Below are 26,288 nucleotides of genomic sequence, written 5' to 3'. Positions count from 1 at the left end.
CTCAGCGCGGAGGCTGGAGCTCTACGTGGAGCAGGACTGGGCTGACGGACTTTTAACGATGGGTTCACGAAAGTCGCGGTCCAGCATGCGGTCTCTGAGCTGCCACAGCACCGTCTCCCAGGACTCCATCACCCCCTGCAATCCTGAGACGGGCCACCAAGGGGAGCACCAGGACACACCCAGCCCCCGCCACACAGCGTTCAGCAGCCGGATGGTGAGTGCAGGTCATCGGTGTTTTCAGCGAGGCTCCGGAGCTGAGCTTCACCTGCACGATGTCATTCAGCACTGTAACACCACCCCAAAAATCACACCGTTTAATCAATCAATCAATCAATCAATCAATCACCCCTTTTAAGGACAGGGGTCTGCAGCTTGAACTCCTGCAATACGGTCGTAGAAAAATATGAACTGGGAGGGTACTGCAGCACAAAACGTGTGTGTGTGTGTGTGTGTGTGTTTGCGTGCGTGTGTGTGGTCGGTTTCATTTTTAAGCGATTTCGTGTTTTGCGTTCTCCCAGTGTGATAATATTTGTGTGTGTATGTGTGTGTGTGTTTCCAGGAAAAGGAGGTTCTCCCGGACCCCCTGCTCTTGCAGAAGCTGAACTCCCTCTCCTCGCCGGACCTCCCCCTGCTGGACGGAGGGGATAGTGCATCGCTGGAGATCACCTACATTGTGGACTTCTTCCTGGCGTTGGCAGTCTGCAACACCGTGGTAGTGTCTGTACCACACCAACCACGACACGCGGTGAGCTAACAATGTACACACCGTAACTATACCATTCACCCTAATTACATACACACCAACCAGCCACTACCAACCAGACAACTAACCATAACTATACCATTCACCCTAATTACATACACACCAACCAGCCACACTAACCATAACTATACCATTCACCCTAATTACATACACACCAACCAGCCACACTAACCATAACTATACCATTCACCCTAATTACATACACACCAACCAGCCACACTAACCATAACTATACCATTCGCTCTAATTACATACACACTAACCAGCCACACTAACCATAACTGTACCATTCACCCTAATTACATACACACAAACCAGCCACACTAACCATAACTATACCATTCACCCTAATTACATACACACCAGCCAGGCACACTAACTATAACTATACCATTCACCCTAATTACATACACACCTGCCAGGCACACTAACCATAACTATACCATTCACCCTAATTACATACACACCTGCCAGGCACACTAACTATAACTATACCATTCACCCTAATTACATACACACAAACCAGCCACACTAACCATAACTATACCATTCACCCTAATTACATACACACCTGCCAGGCACACTAACTATAACTATACCATTCACCCTAATTACATACACACCTGCCAGGCACACTAACTATAACTGTACCATTCACAGGTTCCCGACTCTCTGGCCTAAATTGTAGTTGTTCCAATAACCTTAATATGCACTTTTGCACGTCGCTTTGGATAAAAGCATCTGCTAAATAAATGTAATGTAAATGTAATGTCCCCCCCCCCCCCCAGCTGCAGGTGCCGGATATCTCGCGCAGCCCGCTCAAATCCCTGGAGGACGTGAAGCTGTTCTTCCAGCGGCTTGCAGTCCCGCGCTTCGCCTCCTTCTCCCCGCAAGTCCTCCCGACGTCGCCGGGCTCCGACAGCCCCGGCCGATTCGCCCAGAGGCTCTTCAGCCGGACTCCCAATGGTCCGCCCACCACCGGCGCCGCGGCGGAGGAGTCGGAGCTTGGGGTGGGTGGGGCCAAGCTGCCCAGGGACGGGGCTGAGTGGACAGAGGGCGGGGCCAAGCCACCAGTGGGCGGAGCAGAGTGTACAGGGGGCGGGGCCAAGCCGCCCGGGGGCGGGGCTGAGCGCGCGGACGAGGGGCCGGCGTACGAGGCGGAGAGCCCGGACGAGGCGGCGCTGGTCCACGCCGCGCGGGCGTACGGCTGCGTCCTCCGGGCGCGCGCGGCGGGCCAGCTGGTCGCCGAGCTCCCGGGCGTCGGCCGCCTCCCCGTCCCCCTCCTCCACGTCCTGCCCTTCGACTCCACCAGGAAGAGGATGTCCGTGGTGGTCCGCCACCCGCTCACCGGCCGGGTGGTGGTCTACACCAAAGGAGCCGATTCGGGCATCATGGACCTGCTCACTCCTCCTCAAGGTGGGTGTGTGTGCTCATTGGGGAGAGGGGAGGGGAATCCCATTTGGGGTCAGGTCCATTTCATTTCAGTCAATTCAGGTGTGAACTGACATCTGGTTGAGGGCAAATTGTGTGCTGATGTGAGGAAGTTGTTTGTATGTGCACAGAGAGGTGACAGTGTGTGGAACAGATTTCCAGGTCATCAGGCAGTGATGGAGACCCTCAGGGAATTCAAGTCCAGGCTTGAGGCCCTGACAGATAGTCACTGGATAGACCGCAGACAAACCATGAGACCAGATCAATCGCCTGATCTTGTCGTCATGTTTTGATGTTCTTATTTCTAGCCTCGCATGACCAATGGCAGACAGTGGTGTTTATTGTTCAAACTGAGGGGACCACCTCCTAAGTCTCATGTTTTGCATGTAGACAGACGTATTTTCAATGCAGTATGGAATGTTTGCGTGTGACCTTTCTGCATTTATCAGTTACATTACGTAAAAGATGCTGGAGTTTCTTTATAGCTCGAATGTTACACCATGTAATCTGTGGATGCTCGTGTTCTGAATTACGTCGGGCCAACAGCCCTCATTGGAGAGCTGTTTAGGGATAAACAGTGTTCCCTAACTGTACATTACACCATTATTTTGGTTTGGAGCACTCAAGCTACACAGAGAACTTGCTCTGGCGCATTTAATTTTATTCTCATCGCTGTCTGAGCTAACAGACGGACTGGCGGTTTAATAATGGATGTCTAGCATAGCGTCCGACTCTTTGGGGCTGAAATTGGCTCGGCTCGGTGCAGCGGGGAGGAGGATCCCCCAGGGGCCGTTTCAGTGCTGATGGGTGAGAGGACGTGTAGCGGGCGAAGCACACTCCCGCGCTGATTGGGGGTTGAGTAGGAGGCCAGAGCCCCTCTTTAATTGGTTAATCTCTGAGTGAGTGCGGATGTTCCTGGCCTCCTCCCCTGAGGGCTGTGTTTACATGACCGGGCCGCCTGCGTCGCTAGCTTTCTGCCGTCCCTACGGCAACCGAGGCTCAGTCACCTCATTACTGTCGGCCTGACGGCAGCCTGGCACTGTCCTCTGTTCTTCCTGTCTGCCCCTTTTCTGCCCCTCTGTACATCCTGTCTGCCCCTCTTCTGCCCCTCTGTACATCCTGTCTGCTCCTCTGTTCTTCCTGTCTCCCACTCTGTACATCCTGTCTGCTGCTCTGTACATCCTGTCTCCCACTCCGTACATCCTGTCTGCCCCTCTGTACATCCTGTCTGCTGCTCTGTACATCCTGTCTCCCACTCCGTACATCCTGTCTCCCACTCTGTACATCCTGTCTGCTCCTACTCTGTCTCCACCCACATCCTGTCTGCTCTCTTACATCTGTTGCCTCTTACATTCTGTCTGCTCCTTTAGCTCGCCGTGCCCTCTTCATTTCCTGTATAACCCCCCCCCCCCCCATTACTTCCTGTCTACTACCCTTTACTTCCTCTTTGCTTTTTGTCTGCCTCACCTTTACTTCCTGTCCGCTACCTTTCCTGTCTGGCCTCCCATTTAATATTTACTTCCTGTCTGCCTCCCTTTTACTTCCTGTCAGCATCGTTTTTACTTTGTGGCGCAGGTGATCCCCAGGACATCAGAGAGGAGACGCAGAGGCACTTGGACGCGTACGCCAGGGAGGGGCTGCGCACCCTGTGCGTCGCTAAAAAGGTACTTCCTGCTCATTATTGTCCCGTGCAGGAATTTCCGTTAATTTCCCGGATCATCTGAGTCGTTGTATTTTTGGAACATTACAAGTTCATGAGGTTTAATTGTGCATTATAAAGGTGAAACTTTACAATTCAAATACAATTGGGTTCTTCGTACAGGGATTTTATGACTACAAGGAAACAGTTTCCCGGGCAACTGTAGCCATAGGCCGTGACTGCTGACCTGCTGATGGCCGTGTGCGTGCGAGACTGTTGTCAAGGGGACGCGAGCGCCTGGGTTCACCACACTGGCCGGGCGGGGGAGACGTTTCTCAGGAAAACTGTGTGATTTTCAGGTTATGGAGGAGGAGGAGTACGAAACTTGGCTGAAGCGTCACGTTTTCGCGGAGACCAGCATAGAAAATAGGGAGGAGCTTCTGATGGAGTCCGCCCAGAGACTGGAGACTGGCCTGACGCTATTGGGTAAGAAGGCAATGCTGTGGGGCTTGGCCTCGTTGGGAGGATTGCGGGCATTGGCTCACTGGGATGTGTACGGGGAGTATACGGGCAGTCCCAATATGGAGGTGTGTAGGTGTGGTCTCGATTTTAGGTCTGTCGTCCTGGCCCCTTTAAAAGGTCTGAGGTCCTGACAGGACAAGGACAGCACATGTCTTTCCTTGCATACTTCACTTTACCCCTGTTTCACGGATAGATGTCCATTAATTAGTTTCTTCACAAGAACAAATAAAGTTTTAATTGCCTGTATCCTGCACGCCAACCTGGATAAAGACAAAGCGATATATATATTTGTACGGTGCAGCACAGCCTCATAGAGCTATAAGGTACTAAAGTTTAAACCCTGGATACAAAGCTACAGTACATTCTGTTTGCAGTGCATACTGTTTATAGTACATATCGCGTGATTCGGTTGTGAACTCTGTGAACTCAAAAAAACATTCCAAGAACGTTCCCTGGCATGCCTGAGATGGCCGGCAAAGAGTTTCAAATAACGCTGGCCAAATTCACGTGGAATTTTAAAAATTCAGATATAGAGACTTCTTCAGTTTGAAGTTATCAGACTGCCCGTTGGTTTCAGCTGATTTTTACTAACGGTCATTATTTAGATGTAACTTGCCCTTTTAATGTTGTATACGAACACAGAGGCAAGAGAACCTTACAGTAAATCTGAAATTATTATTTATTTTTTTACAAAGGAGCAGCCATCTTTTTTTTCAGTGTGGTGTGAAGGTAAAGCTGTCCGTCCAGTTGCCCCCCTCAGAACTCAGAGCTGTGTCAGATAGCTGACATTCAGTTCAAGTGCCTGAAATGGAACCAGGAAATGAAATGAATACCAGCCACCATGCTGGTAAAACTTTGATTTTCTATTCCAGCAGCCACTTTGTCAGGTAACCAACCATGGTTGTGTTATATTGAAAAAGGTATTATGGCTGAAAAATGTTGGGGCAAATGTGGATTTTTTTTTTTTTCAGCCCACAAACCACTCTGGCAAAAGAGGTTGGGTGGAAAAGTTAATTTCATGTCCTGAATGTAACCTTGGGCGATTGGGTCAGAGAACAGTGTGTACAATTGTACTCGCAGAAACAGGGCCAGCAGCTGTCGTTGAGAAACAGGGTTATTAAATTTGGGCGAAAGTAGACGCTGATGTAATCATTGACAGTAACTACATGCAAGCTAGTTTATCACCTGCTGGCTCCAGTAAGTGGGCTCATTCTGGCTTAACTCAATAACAATAACTCTGTTCTAAAACAGCGATGTCACGAGTCAATAAAAAAATAAACTACGCCTGAGTGTATGCATCATCCCTCTCTAGCTGTAAACCCTGTTTAGACGGCCGATTGCAAACGGCTCGTAATTCTGTCCATATTAAAAAGCTCTGCCTTCTGTAGAATTTAATTTGGAAACTCTCGTTCGCTGCCAATCAGTTCTTTGAGGCCCAGAGTGGGAGCGGTTATAGCAGCGGGGATAATGGTATATGTAGTGTGCATAAAGGTATATGTAGTGTGCATACAGGTATATGTAGTGTGCATGAAGGTATATTTAGCATGCATGAAGGTATACGTAGTGTATATAGAGATGTGTTTCCACCTTAAAAATATCCTGCAGCTTGCAGATCTTCATTGGCTGACAGTCCCAGTTACGTGATAATGAAGGGATGATTAGGTTTAAATGGGGGGAGGAAGGGTTTTTATGGAGAAAATTACTGAAGAACCGAAATGCTTCCATGATCGAAAATGGCAGTTAAATTGTTGTGGCCCTGGTCGTTGATGTTGGACTCTGGAACGTGGTCCTGACGACGGCGTTCGCGGTCGTTCCGCGGTCTCTCTCCAGGGGCGACGGGCATCGTAGACCGGCTGCAGGAGGACGTCCCGGAGACCATAGACGCCCTTCGGCGGGCGGGGATTCGGGTCTGGATCCTTACGGGGGACAAGCAGGAGACGGCGGTGAACATCGCCTGCGCCTGCCGCCTGCTGCGCCCGTCCGACCGCCTGCTCACCGCCAACTGCAGCAGCAAGGTGAGGGTCGCGGGTTCGAATCCCAGCCTGGGGACCATCGCCATGTACTGTCGAGTGATTTCCACCGATTCCAATTCCAGTTGGTTCAATTCCAACTCCAATTCCCCCTCACTTCTGGTCCTGGAGAGCTGCAGGGTCTGAGGTTTTTTTGTTTTCTCTTTAATATTAGCAGCCAATTCAGATCCAAGGAACCAGGGGGGTATTTCACGAAGCAGGATTGCTAACTGCACCGAATAAAACCCGGAACAGCTCTTTTTATTTCAGTCCATGTTCCAAATTTGGGACGGTTCTGGCTGGTTACTCAAGTGCAGTTGTCCACCTAGCTCAGTGATCCTACTTCGTCAAACTGCGCCCAGGTGTGGTATTTTGTTAAACGCTGTTATTTTGGCCTCCCACCTGTAGGAGGCGTGTGAGGTTCTGCTGGCGGCCCTGAGGGCGGAGATCGAGGCCGGAGGCGCCGGGACGGAGCCGGGGCAGGGGGAGGACGCGGGCTTCACGCTGGTGATGGACGGGCGGACGCTGGACTGGGCGCTGCAGGACGAGCTGCAGGACCCGTTTCTGGAGCTGACCCGCCAGTGCCGGGCCGTGATCTGCTGCCGCTCCACCCCCCTGCAGAAGAGCCAGGTGGTCCGGCTGGTGCGGGACAGGCTCGGGGTCACCACCTTGGCCATAGGTCAGTACCCCTTCTGCTGACGTAAAAACGTCTTCACCAACAAAATGGCGTCCCTTGCGGTCTCTCTCATTTGCATTCAGTTGGTGAAGAAGTTCCACCCTGCATGACTACCCAGCTCACAATCTGCTGAGGCGGCTTTGCTGAGACAGTCCATTGGTGGAAAAATGCTCTGATTTATGTTGTGCAAAACGGTGCTGGATCACATGACTGCGTATCAAATTAGAGAACATTTTACCAGGCGTATGACCGCATGGTTTGAGATGGTGTGTGTGTTGCCTTTGATGTGCCAATCCGTTCCCCTGTGATGCGCTGCCTTGGTGCGTTGGTGGTAACTTCCTGGCTGGCTTCCAGGTGATGGTGCCAATGATGTCAGCATGATCCAGGTGGCGGATGTGGGCGTCGGCATCTCCGGGCAGGAGGGCATGCAGGTACAGGACCCTGCCTCTCTTTGTCTGCGTCCGTCACCCTGGCCGTCCAATCAACATCCGTCCTTTACTTTTACCAATCAGTGAATGCGGGTCGAACACGTTCAGCCATCATCAAACTGAACTTCCCCCCCAAACTATCTCTGAGGACCTCTGTGAGGTCCTTTTGATGCTGCACACTTGTCTCAGATGCTTTCTTGTGAAGGTGGTCTCTTAGGGTTAGAGAAAGAGAGTAACGTGTAACTCTGGTCAGGCGGTGATGTCCAGCGACTTCGCCGTGTCCCGGTTCAAGCACCTCCGCAAGCTGCTTCTGGTCCACGGGCACTGGTGCTACACGCGTCTGGCCAACATGGTCCTCTACTTCTTCTACAAGAACGTGGTGAGTGCCCCGCGGGGCCTCTGGGCCAACGGGACGGTTTTCATGGGCATTTGCATTCTGGGAACTTTTAAGGTGAAAGATCGCAAGTATCTGATTAGAATGTTCTGAAGTGAAGGTTCTAATGCTGATGTAACAATCACCGCTGGTAACTGAAAGCAGTGGAGTTATAGAACACTGAAAAAAAAAAAAACATTCCAAAAAACCTGCTCTTCTAGGGCTAAAAGGAAATGTGCTTGAATTTGTGGAATGGGTAAGAGCAGGACTAGTCTGTAGCTGCAAATAACCATGTTGTTTTCAAACACGTAAACCCTTTTTCCTAATGACTTTTCCAAGCTGTGGACCAAACACGCCTGTGTGTTTCACAGTGTAATGGGAAATAATTAACGCAATAATTCAAGTTTCGTATTTCCTGTTAATGTGGGTTGTCCACTGAAAGCCACGCAGTCTGTAAGTGATTTACAGAGACACTATAATCAGCTGGCAGTGGACCAATTTCTGCCTCCTTGCCCGGAATAGCAGGGGTGGGATTTATCGCTGGGTTAGCCCAACCTCCCCACCCTGTTTTACACCCAGCTGTTGTATGCCAAGCCCCTCTGGTAAATTTTTTACGACCTCAGCCTGCCATCTAGTGGAGATAATGTAGCTTAGGTAGTGTTATCTTGAGTTTTCCTTTTACAGACCTCCTTTGTTAGGGTGACAGCTTACATTTGACGTTGTTCATCTGTACAGCTGTAACTATAACTACTGACACGGTTTAGGATCTGACAACGTCATCTCATACAGGATTCAGACTCGCATCCATACCCTCAAACAAACTAAGATTTTCAGTTTTTTTTACTTCTGCAGAATCAATATTGTAAAAATATTGTATTAATAATAGAGTGGGTAAATAATTGGAATGGATTCATAAACAAATAAATAAACAATCAGCTGTACCGGAGGATGCCAGTTAAATGGCACATTGGTAAAGATTGGTGTTAATTGCTGCTGCAGTGTAAGGGCTAAAAGCTCTGCGAACCAGTACCCAGAATTCAGTAGTGATGTCAGTGGATGGGGTGGAGTTTGGGCCCCGCTGACACTCCTCCCTCCCGGCTGTTCTCCGTTTTCTCGCAGACCTACGTGAACCTGCTGTTCTGGTACCAGTTCTACTGCGGCTTCTCCGGCGCCACCATGACCAACTACTGGGTCCTCATCTTCTTCAACCTGCTCTTCACCTCTGCTCCGCCCCTCGTCTACGGCGTCCTGGACAAGGACGTGTCGGCCGACACCCTCCTGCAGCTGCCGGAGCTTTACCGGGCCGGCCAGAACTCCCAGGTACGGTACCTGAGGCCCGGAGCCCACGCCCTGTTTCCCCCCCCGTCCCTTTCCTGTGCGGTGAGGGAGGTTCTGAGCGCACCGCGGTGGCGGTCTGGATAATTTTGGGCGTTTTTGTCCCGGTTGCAGGCTTACCTCCCCTCCACGTTCTGGCTCACCATGCTGGACGCCTTCTATCAGAGTCTGATCTGTTTCTTCATCCCGTACCTGGTGAGCGTGTGTGTGTGTCCGTATGCACGTGTGCGCGTGCGTGTGAGTCAGTCAGTCAGTCAGTCAGTCAGTCAGTCAGTCAGTCAGTCAGTCAGTCAGTCAGTCAGTCAGTCAGTCAGTCAGTCAGTCAGTCAGTCAGTCAGTCAGTCAGTCAGTGCCCTGATGATGTCTGTGTGCTGCAGGCGTATGCTGACTCTGATATTGGCGTGTTCTCCTTCGGAACGCCCATCAACACCTCCGCTCTGTTCATCATTCTGCTGCACCAGGTCATCGAGAGCCACACCCTGGTGAGTAACAGGAAGTGATAGAGCCACGTCCTTGTGGGTAACAGGAAGCGATAGAGCTACATCCTGGTGAGAAACAGGAAGACATAGAGCTGTGTCAGAATGATAAAAATATCCAGTTCTTGACTGTGTGCTCTGAGTTAATATATTAATATTCCCCTGACGTATGTCTGTGTGTTTGTGTGTCCCCTGTCTGTCTGTCTGTCTGTGTGTCTGTCCATCCCCTGTCTGTGCTGCAGACGTGGCTGCACGGCGTGGTCCTGGTGGGCAGTGCCCTGTTCTACTTCACCTTCACTCTGGTGTTCAGCGTTACCTGTGTCACCTGTAACTCCCCCGCTAACCCGCTGGGCATCGACGTGCGCCACATGTCCGACCCGCTCTTCTACTGTGTGTGTGCCCTCACCACCCTGCTGGCACTGCTGCCCAGGTACTGCACACAGGCACACACGCGTGTGTTTGTGTGTGTGTGTGTGTGTGTGCGCGCACACGCGTGCACACTAACACATATGCTCGCACACACTCGCACAGGCATGCACTCACACACACACACACAAATGCAAACACACAAAACATGTCTTTAAGGGAACAAGCAACACAGTCCATCCCACCCTTCACCCTGTGTCTCCCCCCCCTCCCCAGAATGCTGTACCGCTCCGTTCGGAATACCCTCTTCCCGTCCGACATCGTCAAGGCATCCCGCCTGGAAAGGCTGAGCCCCGCGGAGCGCTGTGCCAGGATCCAGAGCTGGAGGGAGGGGCCAGCAAGCCCCGCCCCCCTCCTCACCACCGCCGTGCCCGATCCCACCCTGACCGCCTCCCCTTTCACAGAGTGCCAAGCGGACACTGACTCTGTCCTGTCCTGACGGGGGAGCGCAAGGACCAATCAACTAGCACCTGAGCGTGCATAGACCAATCAACATGCGCCTGAGTGTGCATGGACCAATCGACATGTGCCTGAGAGTGCATGGACCAATCAACAAGCGCCTGAGCATACATGAACAAATCAACAAGGACCTGCGCATGGCTGGACCATTTAGCAAGGACCTGAGCATGGCTGGACCAATCAACAAGGACCTGAGTGAGATTGCTTCAGTGAACAAAGACCTGAGCCTTGCGTGGGCCAGTGAAAAAAGACCACAGCCTACCTGATCCAAAAACTTGCTTGTGCAATTAACAAGGATCTGAATGTACATCGACCAATGAAGGAGGGCCTGTGTGTGCCTAGATCAATGAGCAAAGACCTGGTGCGCACCTAGACCAATGAACAAGGAGCTGTGCATGTCTAGACCAATGAGGTGTGTGCATGTGATAGCCTCAGCGTTTGAAAGTGGTGCACGTGACACGCTGGAGAAGGCCACCCGAGGGGGGGGACTACCTGCTGTGCGGGGGTTTCCTCCTGACCCAGGGCCTGCCATGTTTACACATCCCCCTTCCCCCTCACTTCACCTTCAAACTTCATCCATGTGCTGTCACTGAGAGAGATTTATTTTTCCCTCAAGTTTTCAATCCATGCTTACAAAACTATTTTTTTGGTCAACATTATCATAATGGCATTATAAAATTATGTAGTGGTCTGTCTTAGCAGCAAATAGCAGTGTTTCAGCTTCCAGACTGAACATTTCACATAATGAAGTTCATCAGAGGTACTGCTTCCTCCGTCACAGCAAAGACATCACACCCACATCATCACGAATTCAAATGTATGTGCTCATCTTTGTTTGTCTTCATTCAGATCATGTAGATTATATGAGTCACTCTCCGTGGAAACGCACCCCACACTTCCAAATTCCAGACAATGTTTCAGCGTAACCCTCTGAAGTGTGAAAGCACAAGTGTGTGATTAGAATGTTCTCCAAGGGATTGTATTTAAAAAGTTTTTTTTTTTTTTTAAACCACGCTGGTTATTAATATTCATCGCAGCTGCATCTTCATTTCTGATCATATAATACATTTTTGTTTGCACATTTTGACATTTTGACTTTAGTGCACTCGGAACATTAAATTGGTCTCTATCTGCTGCTTAGTGATGGCTGGATGATGCTGCACTGTGTACTGTAACTCTGCATCACAATCTTAAAGGAAAAGATCTTTTAGTTTACATTAGAAAAAGGTAAAGTGAGGCAGTGCAGTTTACTGAATGTGTTTACACTGGTTTACCTAATTTAACGACCGTAGCCTTGATGTGTAAAATTAATTTTGATATCTTCCTGCAGAATGAAATTTTTTATGACCTTGGTGACATTCATGACCTAGCTTTCTAATGCAATTGCCTTAAATACCCTGTTAATAGTGCACAGACACATCACACTCTTGGCTGGTCCATATTTTAGAAAACGTATCTGCAGTATTTTCTTACTTGTTAGAGTAAATGTTCTGAAAATATTACATGGAAACACTTTTTTTTTCAAATCTATTTGCACTCCATAGGAACTTGAAGCACTTGGAGTTGTGCGTTGTGTAACATAGGTGCAATTGGTGGAGTGTGTCAAGCCGTGATTTTAAAATGGTGCCAGACGGACTTCGCACCCGTCCCCCTTAGTCTCCTTCAAAGTGGAAGTCATTGTGAAGTGTATCATTCAAAGTATTTGTGTCTGACAATAAAATATGCAACAATACATTTCCAGAGTGCAATCAAAAAGCAGTTCTGCTGTACATTTGTCTCTCTCCCTCTCTCTCTCTGTCAGTCGCTCGCTCGCTCGTATGCATGCACACACACACACACACACACACAGTTTAATGTGGATGTGCTGCATGGTAAGTACTGACTGATTTAATGTAGCATAGAGACATAAAGGGTAGTATAGTGGTTAGGGAACTGGGCTCATAACTCCAAGGTCGTGCGGGTTCAATCTTCAATCGTGGGTACAACTACTGCTGTAGAAGGTAAAGTATTTAAGCGGTACTGTCTCAGCAAATATTTAGCTGCATAAATGGATTGTAGGCAAAAAGAGTGGGAGATGTAATGTTATTTTTAGACTGTCTACATTCACCAGCACATGCTGTGCTCTATTATACTATAATTTTTCCCAAGTTGTGAAAAATTCATCCACAACTATCTGCTTATAAAGCTTTTGTATGTTTCTTAAAGAATGATAAAAGCTGATCAGAAAGTAATGCAAGTACGGAATATCAGTATCATGGAACCGATATAATGTATGGTGTGAGGGTGCAAGCTAATGAGATGCAATATGATGAACACTGGCCTTACATTTGTCCTCAACTTAGACTTAAAGGTAGGCCTTTTGAATAGACATAGAGGCTTTGATGCTGACGTAGGCTAATCATCTGTAAACACAAACAAGCATGGTGATAAGGATGTGTACTTTTATGGGTAAAATTATCGGTAGTATATAATAATATAGTAACATACTATATGCGTAAATCAGTAAGGCTGTTCAGGTCAACGCCACCTTCCTTGCAGCGTTTTTTACGCAAAGTAAAAATGGACAATTGACTGGAAGGTAGCAGTTGTGTGGGCGTTCTTGCCGCGTCCTACTTCCTCTTTTAGTGCCGACGTTTGCGCAGGCTGCTGTTTATTTCATTTTTCAGGAAGACCCGGCTTGTCTGTTGGAGTGAAGTTTATCCTATGCAGAAAGCGGAGACCGGACGTTCCCGCAAAATTGTCGCGCAGGTGGAGGGATCGGGCGTCCTGAAGTCCAGTTTCGAACCATGAACGGCAGCGGTTCATTGTACAGTGAGTGCTCCAGCCAGGAGGGACCGGATGAGCTGGATACGCTAGGGTGAGCGCTTATAGCACCTGTAGACCTGACTAACTAGTATGTTTGTTAAGAACTTCTGACTCTCTGGAACCTACTTAGCCGGCGATCGTACGATATTGGGGTTGTGTAGATAAATTGATCATTATGATTAACCTTATATAGCCTACATTTAATTCATGTATTCTGTTTAGTTTTTCTTAATGAAAGAGGAAGCTTTAAAAATAAATCCATGCTCTCAAGTGAATGGGGGAAGTACATAATTAAGATACTTTATTTTCTTTTTACACGTCACAACATTAACGCGTGTCTGTCGTTTTGGCTGAAGCTATACAAATGTATTGAGAAAATAGTCCGTGAACATCAATTGTTGCGATAATCAGTGGAGAATAGAGGATCGTTGGCTTTTCAATTGTGGTTTTAAAGAGGTTCCTCTTGAAATCCTGAAAAGTATAAGTTGGAACAATGAATTGCTTGGCAAATGGAAAGTGTGTGTATATAGACACGTTTTACTAAATTTCGTTTGCTTATTATTATTATTATTATTATTATTATTATTATTATTATTATTATTAATTGCAGCCATAAATATGTACCCTGAGAGAATCTTGCTTATCTTACTTACCAAGAAACACTGCTCCTTCTAAACAGTTTCAGCGTTTATTCATAAAATATTTGTAGACTGAGAAGTTTCAGCAACCACCTGCATATTATTTATTTACATATTACCAACAGTTGTTTGCTACAAACCTAAATGCAGCATTTTACAGTAGGCTACTGTTTCTGGTATCTGTTTAAATTTCTGATCGATACCAGTGCATTCTCTTGGACGTCCTGCTAGATCGTTAGGGCAACTTCCAGAGGCTGAGGTCATTGTGGGAGGGCTGGTGATGTGTTAGCCTCTGAAGGTAAGGTCGTAGGCACCAATGTAACTATTTTCTGAGAAATCAACACTGAAGCAACACACTGGTGTGTAACCCCAGGGGATGAACCCAAACGTCCACACAGTTCCAAGTGCAGGCTGTGTTCAGTGTGTCAACGATATCTGGGCATATAAATTCTCTTTAAGATATTTTATCTTTAATCTGATCAGCTTTTGTATAATTGTTTACACTTTGTGACACATGGTTTGTGTGTAGCCTTGTGTGCCACAATGGAAACTGAAGAGACACACACTTAGAGAGTAACATGTGATGCAGGAAAAAAGCACTTGTACACATACCTGATTTGCACATCCGAACGCAGGTTGCATCCAGAGAACCGGAACTGAATTTGGAATCAAATTCTACCCATGAATCTGGCTAACTGGCATTTGATAAGATCTGTTCATTTGTGGGGGTTTTTGCCATTTATACATTTGGTGAAAATAAAAACAATTTAGTTTTTTTGGTTTAATCAGAGACAGTTTGATCTGTCTCAGAAATAACCACCTATATTGTCACTTAAAATACCCTTATTATGAGATCTTGAGGACCAGTCCTACCTGCTGGGCATGACACTGTAAACAAGGCAGTGTGAGTAGTGCACTGCCCAGTCAGAACATGTCTTCTCAGATAGGTGAAGCAGACGATCACAATTTTGCCAAAAATGTTTTTCGTTTTGTAGAAAGTGATCGTAGTGGCCATTCGCCATTTTGGCCCCAGACAGATGCTGGCATTATGGTTGTGCTGTGCCCGCCCCCCCAGTGTACAAGAATAGTCCTGCCAGTTTAATCAGCTCCATTGCACACTCTCTTACCCTTCCTGTAGCAGATACATGCTGTAAATAGTCATATTTCTGACAACAGGAAGCCTGTTGGTGTTTAGATTTAGTGTAGGAGGGCTGCACATTCACGGCAGACGGTCTGCTCTACATAACTGTGTTACGCAGGGTGGCTTAAATGCGGAACAATAAGCCACATTTTGGGGCCTCACCTTACAGCTTTGGTATTATGTAATCTGAATAACTATTAAGGGTACGTCAGAGTACATTTATCTCACTTTACAATAAATAACAGTGTCCCACCCGAGACCAACAGAACACGGAATCCATTAAACGTGATGCCCCATTTCAGAGTTAATGTTTTGGAGAATCGCGCGAGGGAACTTGATCGTTTGTAGGGGAACTACTGTGACCTCTTCTCTCGCTGTTATGGCTCGCGAGGTCCCTGGACAGCCCTGCACTTTCCACGAATGTTGGGTGAAGGAGGGCGGCCATTTTATGGGCCGTTAAACCTCACGGGTTCCTCTGCAAACGGGCGAAGGACTGAGTGGAATGCTGGGCCCGGTGGCGGTGCTTGTGTGTAATGGACCTTGCGTTTTAAAAGCTGTGTTTTTACGGCGTCCGAAAGCTGGGTAGGGCTGATCCCAGGCCAGGCAGTGGCCGATTCGCGATGATTTCGCTTCGCGCGTGAGTTTATCCAGAAGCGCAAAACTGGACTGCGTTTTAAAAATGAGTCATTCGTTGCTTGGCTGATGGATAAAATTTTACACTCTTGCTGTTTACCTGAAATCCCCTCTAAACATGTCTTCTGTAAAGGGAGCTGTGGAAAACGTCACAATGCCTGATAAGAAAGCCAGCATTTTCTAATGCATGTCTACTGCCTGTATTAATGGAAGGAATACCTGAAATGTTTATGGCATTAGTGTGCGTGCGTGCGTGCGTGCGTGAGAGAGAGAGAAGGAGAGGGCGAGTGTGAGAGAGAGAAATACTCTCAGCAATTTTTCTTTTACCAGAGGTGGAAAATCCAGGCTCAAAAAGTAAAAGTCCTCCCCAGTATTTTGCTCCAATCACCTGGATTTGCCAAACAGCACAATTATTTGATTATTCGATTCGATTAAATTATTCAATAAAATCAGCTTTGGGGGTATTTAAAAGACTTCTACTTTCTGAACCTTGGACCTCACAACTCTGGTTTTTACCTGTGTATCTCTTTGTAACACTACAAATGCAGACTCTCCTGAACATGTATATTCAGGTATGAGCATGACCAAGCACAAAACCACTGGAAATGAATGTTATCTGCTTGGACGCACCTCTTATTTAAAAGCCATAATCTGATCAGTAATCATAATCAGTACCAGGAAGCTCCTATAGTTTGCAATTATTGTGTATAGAAGGAACTGATCATCTGGCTGCTATAGATGTTGTCTCTTTCTGTGGGAGCGTCACGCCCGGCTCCTGCTTGACCTCTGACCTTCTCGTGACCCCGCCAGTTGGTACCACTATGACCTGTCCCGGCACGCTGCGGAGGCCCTGCTCCTGTCCAACGGGAAGGACGGCAGTTACCTGCTCCGAAACAGCCACGAGGGGCCCAACTTCCTGGCACTCTCTGTACGGTGAGTCCCCTGCTGTCACGGAATGGGGTCCGAACAGGGACAGAATGCTGTTTCACACGAGGAGTGATGTCACAATGAGCTATCCCAGCATCTCCTGATTATTTAACATATGAAGACGTGAAGAGGACCTTTCGGATTTGTGATATTTTCTCTCATCTATAATTAGTTTTTTTTTTTTTTTAAATAGCTCCAGAAAAGTCATGGTAGACCAAGAACTGACAGGTTCTGGCAGTATGTGTGTGTGCGTGTGTGTGTGTGTATGTATGTGTGTGTACGTGCGTGCGTGCGTGCGTGTGTAGTAGAAGTGAAAGCAGGAAATGTACTATAAAGGATAACACTCACCTGTTCCGGCAGGAATTTCCCAGCTTTGCTTGCCCTTGGAAGTAGTTTACATTTCATAGCTGGTTTATTCATTTGAATAGGTTTGTTTACTTTCCCATGGGAATTGGCCATTTAGATATGCGATTTGGCTGCTTGAAATGGGGGATTGCTGCTATGGACAGTAACTCCTTTTGTAGTTGTAATTTGGAAGCTTGGAGAGGTGATTTACTGTAGTATATTATACTGGTGATTTTTAGACATATGATTTGGTTGTTTAGACAGGTGATTTTGGCTGGTTGTGCAGTGAGTACGGAAGGGAAAGTGCGATTTGGAGTTTATAGAGGAGGTTTTTAGTTTGGTTTTCCTCATACTTTGGTTGATGAATCCTCCTCCTGAGCTGGGAGAGATGGCTTGTTAGTTTGAAGACGGGGTGTGTTTGTTTGATGGGGTGTTTTTTGCTGGTCTACGGCAATCCTCATTTCTCTCTCTCTCTCTCTCTCTCTCTCTCTCTCTCTCTCGGCGCACAGGGCGAAGGATTCTGTGAAGCACTTCCACGTAAAGCGGGAGGGCGAGGGCTATTCTTTCGGCTTCAACGTGTATCCCTCTCTTCAGAACTTCGTGGAGCACTTTGCCAACCAGCCCCTACTGGGCAGCGATTCAGGTGTGCCCCCGTGCTGCCCCGGTCCGAGCGGTTAATGTGTGCCCTTTTACAATGCTGTTCAGGCTCAGTTTCAATAGAAGAAAATAAAAATCATTTCCAAATGCGGTTGCTTTTCTCTTGGTCTCCCTCTCTCCCTTCTTCGCTTTCGCTTCTATTAACAAAATGGGTTGTTTTCTGAAGGTTTGACATGCAAATTGAACAGCTATCATGGCAAATCTCCTTCTCTCTTTCTTCCTCGCTCTCACTCTCTCCCTCTCCTTCTCTCTCTCTACTCTATCTCTCCACCTTCTGTCTCTCTCTTGCTCCTCCCTCCCTCTCCCTCTGTCTCTTGCTCTCCCTCCCCCGCTCTTTCTCTAACCCTCCCTCTCTCTCTCTATCTCTCTAACCCTCCCTCCCTCTCAATCCTCCCTCTCTCTCTCCCTCCCTCTCACTCCTCCCTCCCTCTCTCTCTCTCTCTCTCAGGCACTCTAATCATGTTGAGATGCCCATACCCTCGGAGAGTGGAGGAGCCGTCCATCTACGAGTCCGTGCGGGTGCACACGGCCATGCAGACTGGCCGCACAGAGAAAGACCTGGTGGCCAACGCCCCCTCCGTACGTTCCTCCGGCACGCGGCCAATCAGCAGCCTTCTCCCTGATGATGCGGGCTGAATTCTCTCCAATCACCGATTGCCCTTCTCATTTACCACAATTCTTTTTCTTACAGCTGGGCACGAAAGAGGGCTATCTGGTCAAGCAGGGAGCCTTAGTCAAGGTTTGTACAGATTGGATAGCCTCCCCTTCCAAAGACCTGCCAGTGTGTGGTAACCAGTCCTCTTTGATACTGCAGAGGCCATAACACAGGATGCACAATGTCATTTAAACTACATCACGATACACACAATATCCTTTAAATACTGTCCATAATATCCTTGTATCCTTACACAGAAATTATTCAAAATTCAGTCCCGCTTGATGGTCCATATGTGAAATTAATCGAAAAAAAGTGTCAGTGTACATAGGTTGCTTTACACCAGTTCTGTTTTTACTCTTCCAGAACTGGAAAACGAGGTGGTTTACCTTAAACAGGAATGAACTCAAATACTTCAAAGACAAAACGGTGAGCCCGCTTCCTCCCCATTTCCATTTATATCATGTAGAACACAGCCAAATCAATCCCATTGAGTTAATGCAGATGCAATAGTGGTGTAACCTCATTGGAATATATCTCCTATATTCATACTGGAATGTAACTCGCAAATTTAAATTAAAAAAAAAAAATAAAATAAAAATATACCTGTCCATACAACAAACAGAGTGTGATTTTTTTTAAAAAAACAGTAACTCAGTGTGCATTTGCATGGTATGAGAACAGCGATATTTTTATCTCTGATTTCCTGTCAGTTTGATGAGCCGATTCGAACCCTGGACCTCACATCCTGCTCTGCGGTGCAATTCGACTACTCTCAGGAGAGGGTGAACTGTTTCTGGTGAGTGCGTCACAGTAATGACCCTTGCATTGACGTCTGAAGGACTTGCCTTTGCAACTGCCCATTTTTGAGGTGCTGTCGCTTTAAGAGAGATGGTCATCATATATTCTAGTGACATCACGGTGGCTTCCCACAGTGCTAAGTTTTGATTGAAGTGATGTGGAGAGGTCTACATAGGCCGCTGTGCTTTTTGTGAGGTTGCTTTTCTTTGCCTTTGGGTTCTGGAATGAGGTGCAAATGATACCTCACAATATGCAGTTTGGAACAGATTTCAGCTGTTGAATAAGTTCTTCTGTACAAGCAACGGACTTAAGTCTGTAGTGCGCAGGACATATAAAAGCAGGCCTGTTAGCTTTGTGCAGACGTGCTCAGCTGGTGGATAACCCTCTTGCGGTGCAGAGTCGGTCTAGTGTTCGGCCACCCTTGCCCAAGCGTTTCACTTCCTGTGCCGCTAGAAAACGAAATACAGCGAACGCACCTAATGCCCCAAAATATGACTGACGTCCCCCCCAGAAAGAGGAAGAGAGAAAGGAGGAGAGAAATACGAAAAGAGGAAGCCGATAACGAGCCTCGGGCCTGCACCCCTCCACCACCATTTTTTTTTTTTTTTTTTTTTTACTGCGGTTCATCTGGTTTTTCGCTTTCCGTGCGCAGAAATAAACCCAAAGCTGCGTGTGTGCGTTAATCCCCCGCCCCCCCCCCCGCCCCCACCGGAGGGGTCCTGTCTGCGTTTATCTGCGGTCGCGTTGAACCCAAAAAGTTGGCGAAGGAGACGGTGCGGTGGGACGGAGGCGCTTTGAGATTGCGGTACGGTGTCAGACAGAGAGAAGAAAGCGTGGGGCCCGCGCGATGGCCGTGTTTAAAATAGTGAAGATTGATGGCTGACCCGGCCCGATCGCGCTGTTAGTCAGCCGTTATCGGGGGGGGTTCCGTGCCCACTTGTCTGCGTGAGAGTCGTCTTTTTTTTTCTGCCTGACGGAAAGCAGGAGTAGCATTAGGGAGCTGATGGTATCTGAGCTGAGTGTTGGTCCACTCCTGACTGAGGTTCCCACACGGGGGAGAACCTGGACCCTCCCGAATTTCGATCCTGGCTCCAGCGTGCCCGCGAGTGATGGGATATGTCCTGGAAGTGGTCGGCTGAAGCGCAGCGCCCCTGATTTATGGAAACCTCCTTAAAGATGCGCTGTTTTCACAGCCTATGCGTTACCCTCGCCTCTCTCCACCCTGTTCTCCCCTGACACCTCCCCGAAACGCACCATTAACTGTTTCCTGTAACATCTGCAGCAGTCACATGACTGGTTACAGTAAGGATGGCGTTAAGAGCAGGAGGTGTGTTAAGCAACAGCGTTTTCGCAGTGTTAGCAGTGGGTGGGTTTACTGACTGCGTAAGTGAGGTGTGTTAACACAGTGTTAGCAGTAGGTTACTAGTCACAGTAACAGTGTTAAGGTCTGCTGTGCAAAGTCTCACTCTCTCTCATTCTCACACACACACACATTCTCTCTCTATCTCTCTCTCTCTCACACACACACACACATTCTCTCTCTCTCTCTCATTCTCACACACACACACATTCTCTCTCTCTCTCTCTCACACACACACACACATTCTCTCTCTCTCTCTCTCATTCTCACACACACACACATTCTCTCTCTCTCTCTCTCTCTCACACACACACACACACATTATCTCTCCCCCCCTCTCTTTCTCTCTCTCTCCCTCTCTCAGTTTGGTGTTTCCCGAGAGGACGTTTTACTTGTGCGCTAAGACCGGCGTGGAGGCGGACGAGTGGATTAAGATACTGCGCTGGAAGCTGGTAAGGGAGCGCTGGGGTGCTGCTGAGCACGACACCCAACCTGAACACTCCTTCAGTAGTTATCCAATGGTGTGACTGGAACTGGACCGTGAGCTGTGCAAATCACTCGTGATAAGAGAATCTTCTAAATGACTAAATTTAATGTGAATATAACTGTGGAAGGGAATGCCCTGCTAACCCCCCCCACGCCCCCACGCCCTCACGCCCCCACTCCCGCCCCACCTGGGGACCGCGGTGGCCAGTTGTGCACTAGTCCTCTGGGGAAGCATGGCCTCCATCAGCACTGGCCCAGATAAGGTCTCATTATAGACCGTGATGCTAATCAGTTTCATCCTGAGTGCTTTAGCTGAACTGCCGCCCAACAACCTGAAGTCTCCTGTTGTGTTAGGAGAGCAAAAGGCATCTTTTAAGAGGTTGTGCTCAGGGAAATTTGCACGCTGCAAATAAAATGGAAACTGAAAAAAATATAGAATCAAAAAGTTTATTTTTATATTGCTTTTTACAAAAGCAAGGTGCTTTCCAGAGTAACAGAAAGCCAAAAAAAATTATATATATATATTGTAATGATAAGGTATTTCCTTCCTCTTCAAAACCACTAGCTTTCGTCTATATTCTTACTTGTTGTTCCTGTTGCAGGAAATTTGCTGTAATTTATCTGGAATATTTACCTTCTGCTCTTGCGATGGTCTTTAGCCTATCTAGATACTTTAAAGATCAGTTGTTCACTGCCCGTTCTGCAATACTTTGAGGAAGTTGTTTTCTTTTTTCTTTCTTTTTTTTCTTTTTGGTGAGTGCAGCTGATTTGAGCTCCCAAAGAAGGTGGTTTGGTGAGTTGCGTCACAGTTTTCACGAGAAAAACAGATTTGTAAAGGCGACGTGCATCGTGTCAGGTTACCACTCCACACTGGGGTTCCTCTTTTACACGCAGAAGCAGAAAGCACTGTAATAATTTAATCTTGAATAAGCGCAACACCTGCTTTCTGAAATACTGGTTTATATTTGGGGACCTTTAATACAATCTGAACCAAGCCTCACTGGTGCTGGAAGCACAAATGCAGTTCTGGGGGTTAAGCGAACGAGGATTGTGGACCGGTGGAGGTCTGAGAGAGCCTCCTGGTGGGTCCTCCGCAAAACTCCGTTTTCACCCGTTTAAGAAAATGTCTCATTTCAGATAAAACTTTGTTCAGTTCACATAACTGGCTACCCTGGTAGACATTATGGTCATATAAATGCCATATTTATTTTCTAAAAAAGTAATATAGTTTTCCTCTACCGTTTTCCCAGTCACAGTTACGAAAAGGCCGGTGACAGAGCTGCGCGTGGAGGACCGTCCAGTAGAGGGCGCACCTTCACGGTTCCATGCGAATATGAGGCATTTTCCCCTCGGAGGACCCCCCTGATAAAGACGTGCCAAACCTGCCCAGTGGAAATCCCAGTCCTCTCACAGACAGACATACATGGCAAAGAAGGCCACTTGCATGGTGATGTACGTGAAAGACCACTCAGGTGGGGGGGGGGCAGATCGCTGCTGACATGTGCCTTTGGAGCAGGCCGTCGTGATGCGACGCTGATGAGGTTTGCTGATGTCAGCTGGATGAGCTGTTTGCAGATGCAGTAAGAAAATGTCATTTGATTTTAAAAATGTGAATAATTATCCTGTGATTTTCAAAACCCCAGTTTACCTTATTTCACAGCATAGGGTCTTTTACTGTTCTCTCTATGTCCTGCATGTCTCACTGCTGTATATGTGATGTATATATCTGAAATACCCAGTTCAGTTCAGGGAAAACAGTGTGCATTATCTTTCAAAAGCGTATTTAATAAAAGGAATAACAGATTTAGTTCCTTTTTTCTTTATTTTGATCTCAGGACAATACAATAGACACATAAATATCCTATAATCTCTTATTAAGCAATATATCATGGCTGTTTAATACAAAAGCAAGATCGTTGCACAGATATTCTATTCTTACTGGCCAGACATACAATGCGATTCCACCCTGTACTTCCACAACTTTGAGCTCTGGTGCCATTTGCATTGCTGTGGTAGTGTGCTGCATTGGCCATGCCCCTTCATTAATATTCACAATGAGCCAACGAATCGGATTCAGCAATGGCCATGACAGATCTTTCAACATTAAACATACGGCATTGGATATCAGCTCAGCGTATAGAAAATCTATGGTAGTAGATTACTTAAACCGTGAGTGTGCGTGTCCCGCCAGGGATTTAAAAAGATTGTTGGAATGGGCACGACAGAGAGAAGTGACAGGTTTAAATAAAGCAGCTTAGATATCAACTGCACTTGTTCCTTTGTAAAAAGTGAAAGGAGAACAGGAAAAAAACGAGCCACCACTAGATATGTATCCCATCCTTCTGCAAAAGTAATGCTTGAGAACGTGCCTGCATACATGTGTGCGCGTGTGTGTGTGTGGGGTTGAGGGAAGTAACTGCTGAGGAGCTGATTGCAGGTAGACCCAGAAACTCTGGTGCAATCCCAGAATTCCAGGGGTGTAGCTTTCCCAGAATTCCTGGCAGTTTCCTCCTATGACACCTCCACCACCTGCCTCAGCTCCTCGATCAATGGCACCAACTCCTTCTCCAGACTGATAATCAAACCTGCGGATGTGACCACAGGGGGAGACCTGTCACATCTGTTCCACTAGCGAGGACCTTAGACCGTCACATCTGTTACACTATCAGGAACTTGTTACTGATTAGGCCATTTTACCATCTCATTTGTTCATATTTTACCTGTGTTAGCACTACTGCTTGCAATGAAGCTGATCACCAACGGCAAGCGGTTAAACTGCACTATCTGGAAAGGTGACAAACAAGGAAATCAGTAATGCAACGCAATGGACCAACAACATGCGGGAGAACACAGCATTCACTTACGTTCAGCAATACACAAAAATCATTTGTACATTGAAAAGAGATACACCATCCAAATTAATCGCAAGGTATGTATGACCCAAACCCTACAGCACATTTTGTTGTACATCAGGCAGTTGACATCTTATGTCATTTAAATGTTTCTCTTGATATGAAGGGCCTTAAACATTCAGGTGTGGTTTGCTGGATATTAAAAGTGTAAATGAGACAATGTGCTGGTGAAAAATCCAACACAACAATGACCCCTGCAAGTCACTATTGTGACGACAGGCAGGGAGTAAGTGACCGGCTCAGAATTGATGTACTGTAGGGCCAAAGCCTTGCAAATTGCACAACTGAAGGCAGACTGAAGTGAACTGAAGTGAAAACGTGCATGAGCGACACACGTGTAGAGAAATGCATTAAGCAGTGCGGGTATGTGCACACCTGATACGTGTTGTAGTAGCAGATGATACTCTTGTTCTTGGACAGGCCCAGTTTGCTGCCCTGATCTGTGGCCAGAGCAAAGGTTGAGAGGAACCCTGGACGAAGGGCATATTCCGGTGCGTTGTCGTTGGCAACTGTAGAATGGGGGGGGGGGGAGGGGAGATGACAGCAATTTGTGAACTACACAACTCCCACTTTTGTTCTGACAAGGTCCAAATTGAGCCATACATCCAACACCAAATATAAATGTATGAATGCAGAAGCCAGACAAATACATGAAGCTGTCAATAGTACACAATTATAATGATATTGTCTTAAGGCAATACAATACCTTTAATTACAGGAACTCCATCTCTGTCTGTCACAACAATTGCATGCAGGCCTTCGACACTGAAAATAGATTAGGGGGGTTGGGTAAAACTGTAAAAACCGTTTCATTGTCATTAATCATAACAATATGTGAGTAAATTAACAGGATTTAACAATGCCTTTTAGCCTAATCTGTAGCTAAACATTTGACACAGCCTCGCAGAATTTTATATAAAGGGTTGTTTTCAATATGATCAATTTTCTGTTCCGAGAATTCGCCACTCTGGCTACAGCCACAAAGGAATCGCACAACCAACCTTGGTAGCTGTTTATAGAGATACCGCTTCAGTTCCTGAAATAAATAGAAAAAATAAATATAGCCTACTGATAGTGGTAACTCCGTGTACGCAGTTTCAATTCCGGGTAGCATGCATACTGGCGTTATCTTTACAGCTACATGTCCAACAATAATCACCTGCTCTGGAGCTGGTAATCAAATCGTTGTCATGCCGCAGTATATAGTACTTATTGACAGGTAATCATTTCGATAAAGCGTAAGGTTTTAGTCGATAGCGAGTAGCTAGCTAACTGTTTCTCCTGGCTTGCTTAAAGATTTTCTTGACTACGTTCAATTATTTCACAAATCAAATGAGGTTTAAACATCGGCATTAGCTAACTATTAGCTATGTGCATATTTTATAATGTTACTTGCAAGCTAGCCAAGGAAAAATAGGTTTTAACGCAGGGCTAGTAAACTACGTTAGCAGACATTGGCTAACTCAGCTGTTTGACAGCTGTGACAATTGAAATCTCGATCAGTCTAAACAGCTAACACATGCTACTTACATCGGCCATATCTGCAAATGCTGAAACTGAAGGGGAAAAACCTAGGAATAGAAACAAAATTTGGCAAAAAAACAAACCAGTGTATAATCTTATGTTTAGGATCTTTAACTTTACTTTGCTAACATTAGCTAGATAGCTGGCTAACCTAGTCAGCTTGATGGCCCTACATTCGTTTTCCAGAACAGCCAGAACCAGTTTTATTTTTACTAACAATTCACACACATACAATTTTCTAACTCCAAGGATATGCATAATGTTAATAGCCAAGTTAGTGGCTTCATTTCTTACCTTTTCTGTTTGAAAAAACCTTGTGGACAATTTCGTGGTACTTCAAATCGCCATAGGAATCACATGACTGTTTCACATGAGAGGAAGTATTTGAATGTTGCACCAGGCATGAATACACTTCCGCTATCGAACAATAAAGCATACGGAACACTTTTGTTCCGACTGTTTCAACTTTATTTAAAAAAAAACTGGAAAATGCTCAGTGGAATCAGATGTAGTTTTGACTGTCGCCAAAATTACAAAAATTGGTACCATCCAAAGTTTAATTGAACTTTGTTGGGGTTTATTAAAGGGTGCTTTTATTTCCAATAATTGTACATAAAAATATAAAACAGTTATTTCACATAGCATAAATAATTATTGGGGGAAACGGAATATACCATCCCCAATGCAACCCTTCAGCGACAGAATGTCAAATATTTAAGCATTATTATTATTATTATTGTTGTTGTTGTTGTTACTAATACGTTTTTTAGGAAGATCATTAAAGCTAATTCACTCAGTGGCCCAACACAAAAAATACAAATACAACTTGTAAAACCTCTTCATCAACACCTTGTTTTTGGATTTTTA

The 26,288-nt window shown here is 46.6% G+C and overlaps 3 protein-coding genes across 7 annotated transcripts in view; 2 read left to right on the top strand and 1 right to left on the bottom strand.

Moving 5' to 3' along the window:
- atp10d (ATPase phospholipid transporting 10D) overlaps positions 1 to 12,271 on the top strand; it is a 28,503-nt gene extending 16,232 nt beyond the window's left edge. For all 5 annotated transcript variants that reach the window (XM_064334791.1, XM_064334794.1, XM_064334790.1 and 2 more), the window contains 14 exons: positions 6 to 214; positions 560 to 745; positions 1,552 to 2,179; positions 3,770 to 3,858; positions 4,193 to 4,319; positions 6,186 to 6,370; positions 6,773 to 7,043; positions 7,395 to 7,471; positions 7,722 to 7,847; positions 8,961 to 9,161; positions 9,291 to 9,371; positions 9,554 to 9,658; positions 9,895 to 10,082; positions 10,295 to 12,271. In XM_064334791.1, coding sequence (XP_064190861.1) covers positions 6 to 214; positions 560 to 745; positions 1,552 to 2,179; positions 3,770 to 3,858; positions 4,193 to 4,319; positions 6,186 to 6,370; positions 6,773 to 7,043; positions 7,395 to 7,471; positions 7,722 to 7,847; positions 8,961 to 9,161; positions 9,291 to 9,371; positions 9,554 to 9,658; positions 9,895 to 10,082; positions 10,295 to 10,517 — 2,696 coding nt within the window. In that variant the 3' untranslated portion in view covers positions 10,518 to 12,271. The remainder of the gene's footprint in view (positions 1 to 5; positions 215 to 559; positions 746 to 1,551; positions 2,180 to 3,769; positions 3,859 to 4,192; positions 4,320 to 6,185; positions 6,371 to 6,772; positions 7,044 to 7,394; positions 7,472 to 7,721; positions 7,848 to 8,960; positions 9,162 to 9,290; positions 9,372 to 9,553; positions 9,659 to 9,894; positions 10,083 to 10,294) is intronic.
- An 870-nt stretch (positions 12,272 to 13,141) lies between these two features.
- On the top strand, positions 13,142 to 22,792 carry dapp1 (dual adaptor of phosphotyrosine and 3-phosphoinositides). The gene is made up of 9 exons (XM_064334798.1): positions 13,142 to 13,394; positions 16,565 to 16,687; positions 17,536 to 17,669; positions 18,132 to 18,262; positions 18,375 to 18,422; positions 18,705 to 18,767; positions 19,052 to 19,137; positions 20,864 to 20,951; positions 22,236 to 22,792. Exons 1-9 carry the CDS (start codon positions 13,324 to 13,326, stop codon positions 22,257 to 22,259), a joined length of 768 nt encoding a protein of 255 aa, XP_064190868.1. The 5' UTR covers positions 13,142 to 13,323; the 3' UTR covers positions 22,260 to 22,792.
- On the bottom strand, positions 22,789 to 25,861 carry lamtor3 (late endosomal/lysosomal adaptor, MAPK and MTOR activator 3). Its single transcript, XM_064334799.1, has 7 exons — positions 25,716 to 25,861; positions 25,428 to 25,468; positions 24,899 to 24,933; positions 24,604 to 24,662; positions 24,273 to 24,406; positions 23,706 to 23,769; positions 22,789 to 23,570 (listed from the first exon to the last, which is right to left on the bottom strand). The coding sequence occupies exons 1-7, from the start codon at positions 25,855 to 25,857 to the stop codon at positions 23,497 to 23,499; spliced, it is 549 nt and encodes a 182-aa protein (XP_064190869.1). The 5' UTR covers positions 25,858 to 25,861; the 3' UTR covers positions 22,789 to 23,496.
- Between the last annotated feature and the right edge of the window lie 427 nt (positions 25,862 to 26,288).

Source organism: Anguilla rostrata, chromosome 5 (assembly GCF_018555375.3).
Source record: "Anguilla rostrata isolate EN2019 chromosome 5, ASM1855537v3, whole genome shotgun sequence".
NCBI classification, from domain to species: Eukaryota; Metazoa; Chordata; class Actinopteri; order Anguilliformes; family Anguillidae; genus Anguilla; species Anguilla rostrata.
This window is presented reverse-complemented; position numbering and strand designations above follow the sequence as displayed.

Bases quoted from the DNA above. Each gene is read 5' to 3' on its own strand.
- dapp1 (XM_064334798.1), top strand. From the start codon at position 13,324: ATGAACGGCAGCGGTTCATTGTACAGTGAGTGCTCCAGCCAGGAGGGA. The intron at 13,395-16,564 runs GTGAGCGCTTAT...TGACCCCGCCAG, and splicing joins GATGAGCTGGATACGCTAGG to TTGGTACCACTATGACCTGT. The intron at 19,138-20,863 runs GTGAGTGCGTCA...TCCCTCTCTCAG, and splicing joins GAGAGGGTGAACTGTTTCTG to TTTGGTGTTTCCCGAGAGGA.
- lamtor3 (XM_064334799.1), bottom strand. From the start codon at position 25,857: ATGCTTTATTGTTCGATAGCGGAAGTGTATTCATGCCTGGTGCAACAT. The intron at 23,770-24,272 runs GTGTGCACATAC...TCACCTTTCCAG, and splicing joins GCTACTACAACACGTATCAG to ATAGTGCAGTTTAACCGCTT. The intron at 23,571-23,705 runs GTAAAATATGAA...TCACATCCGCAG, and splicing joins AAGCAGTAGTGCTAACACAG to GTTTGATTATCAGTCTGGAG.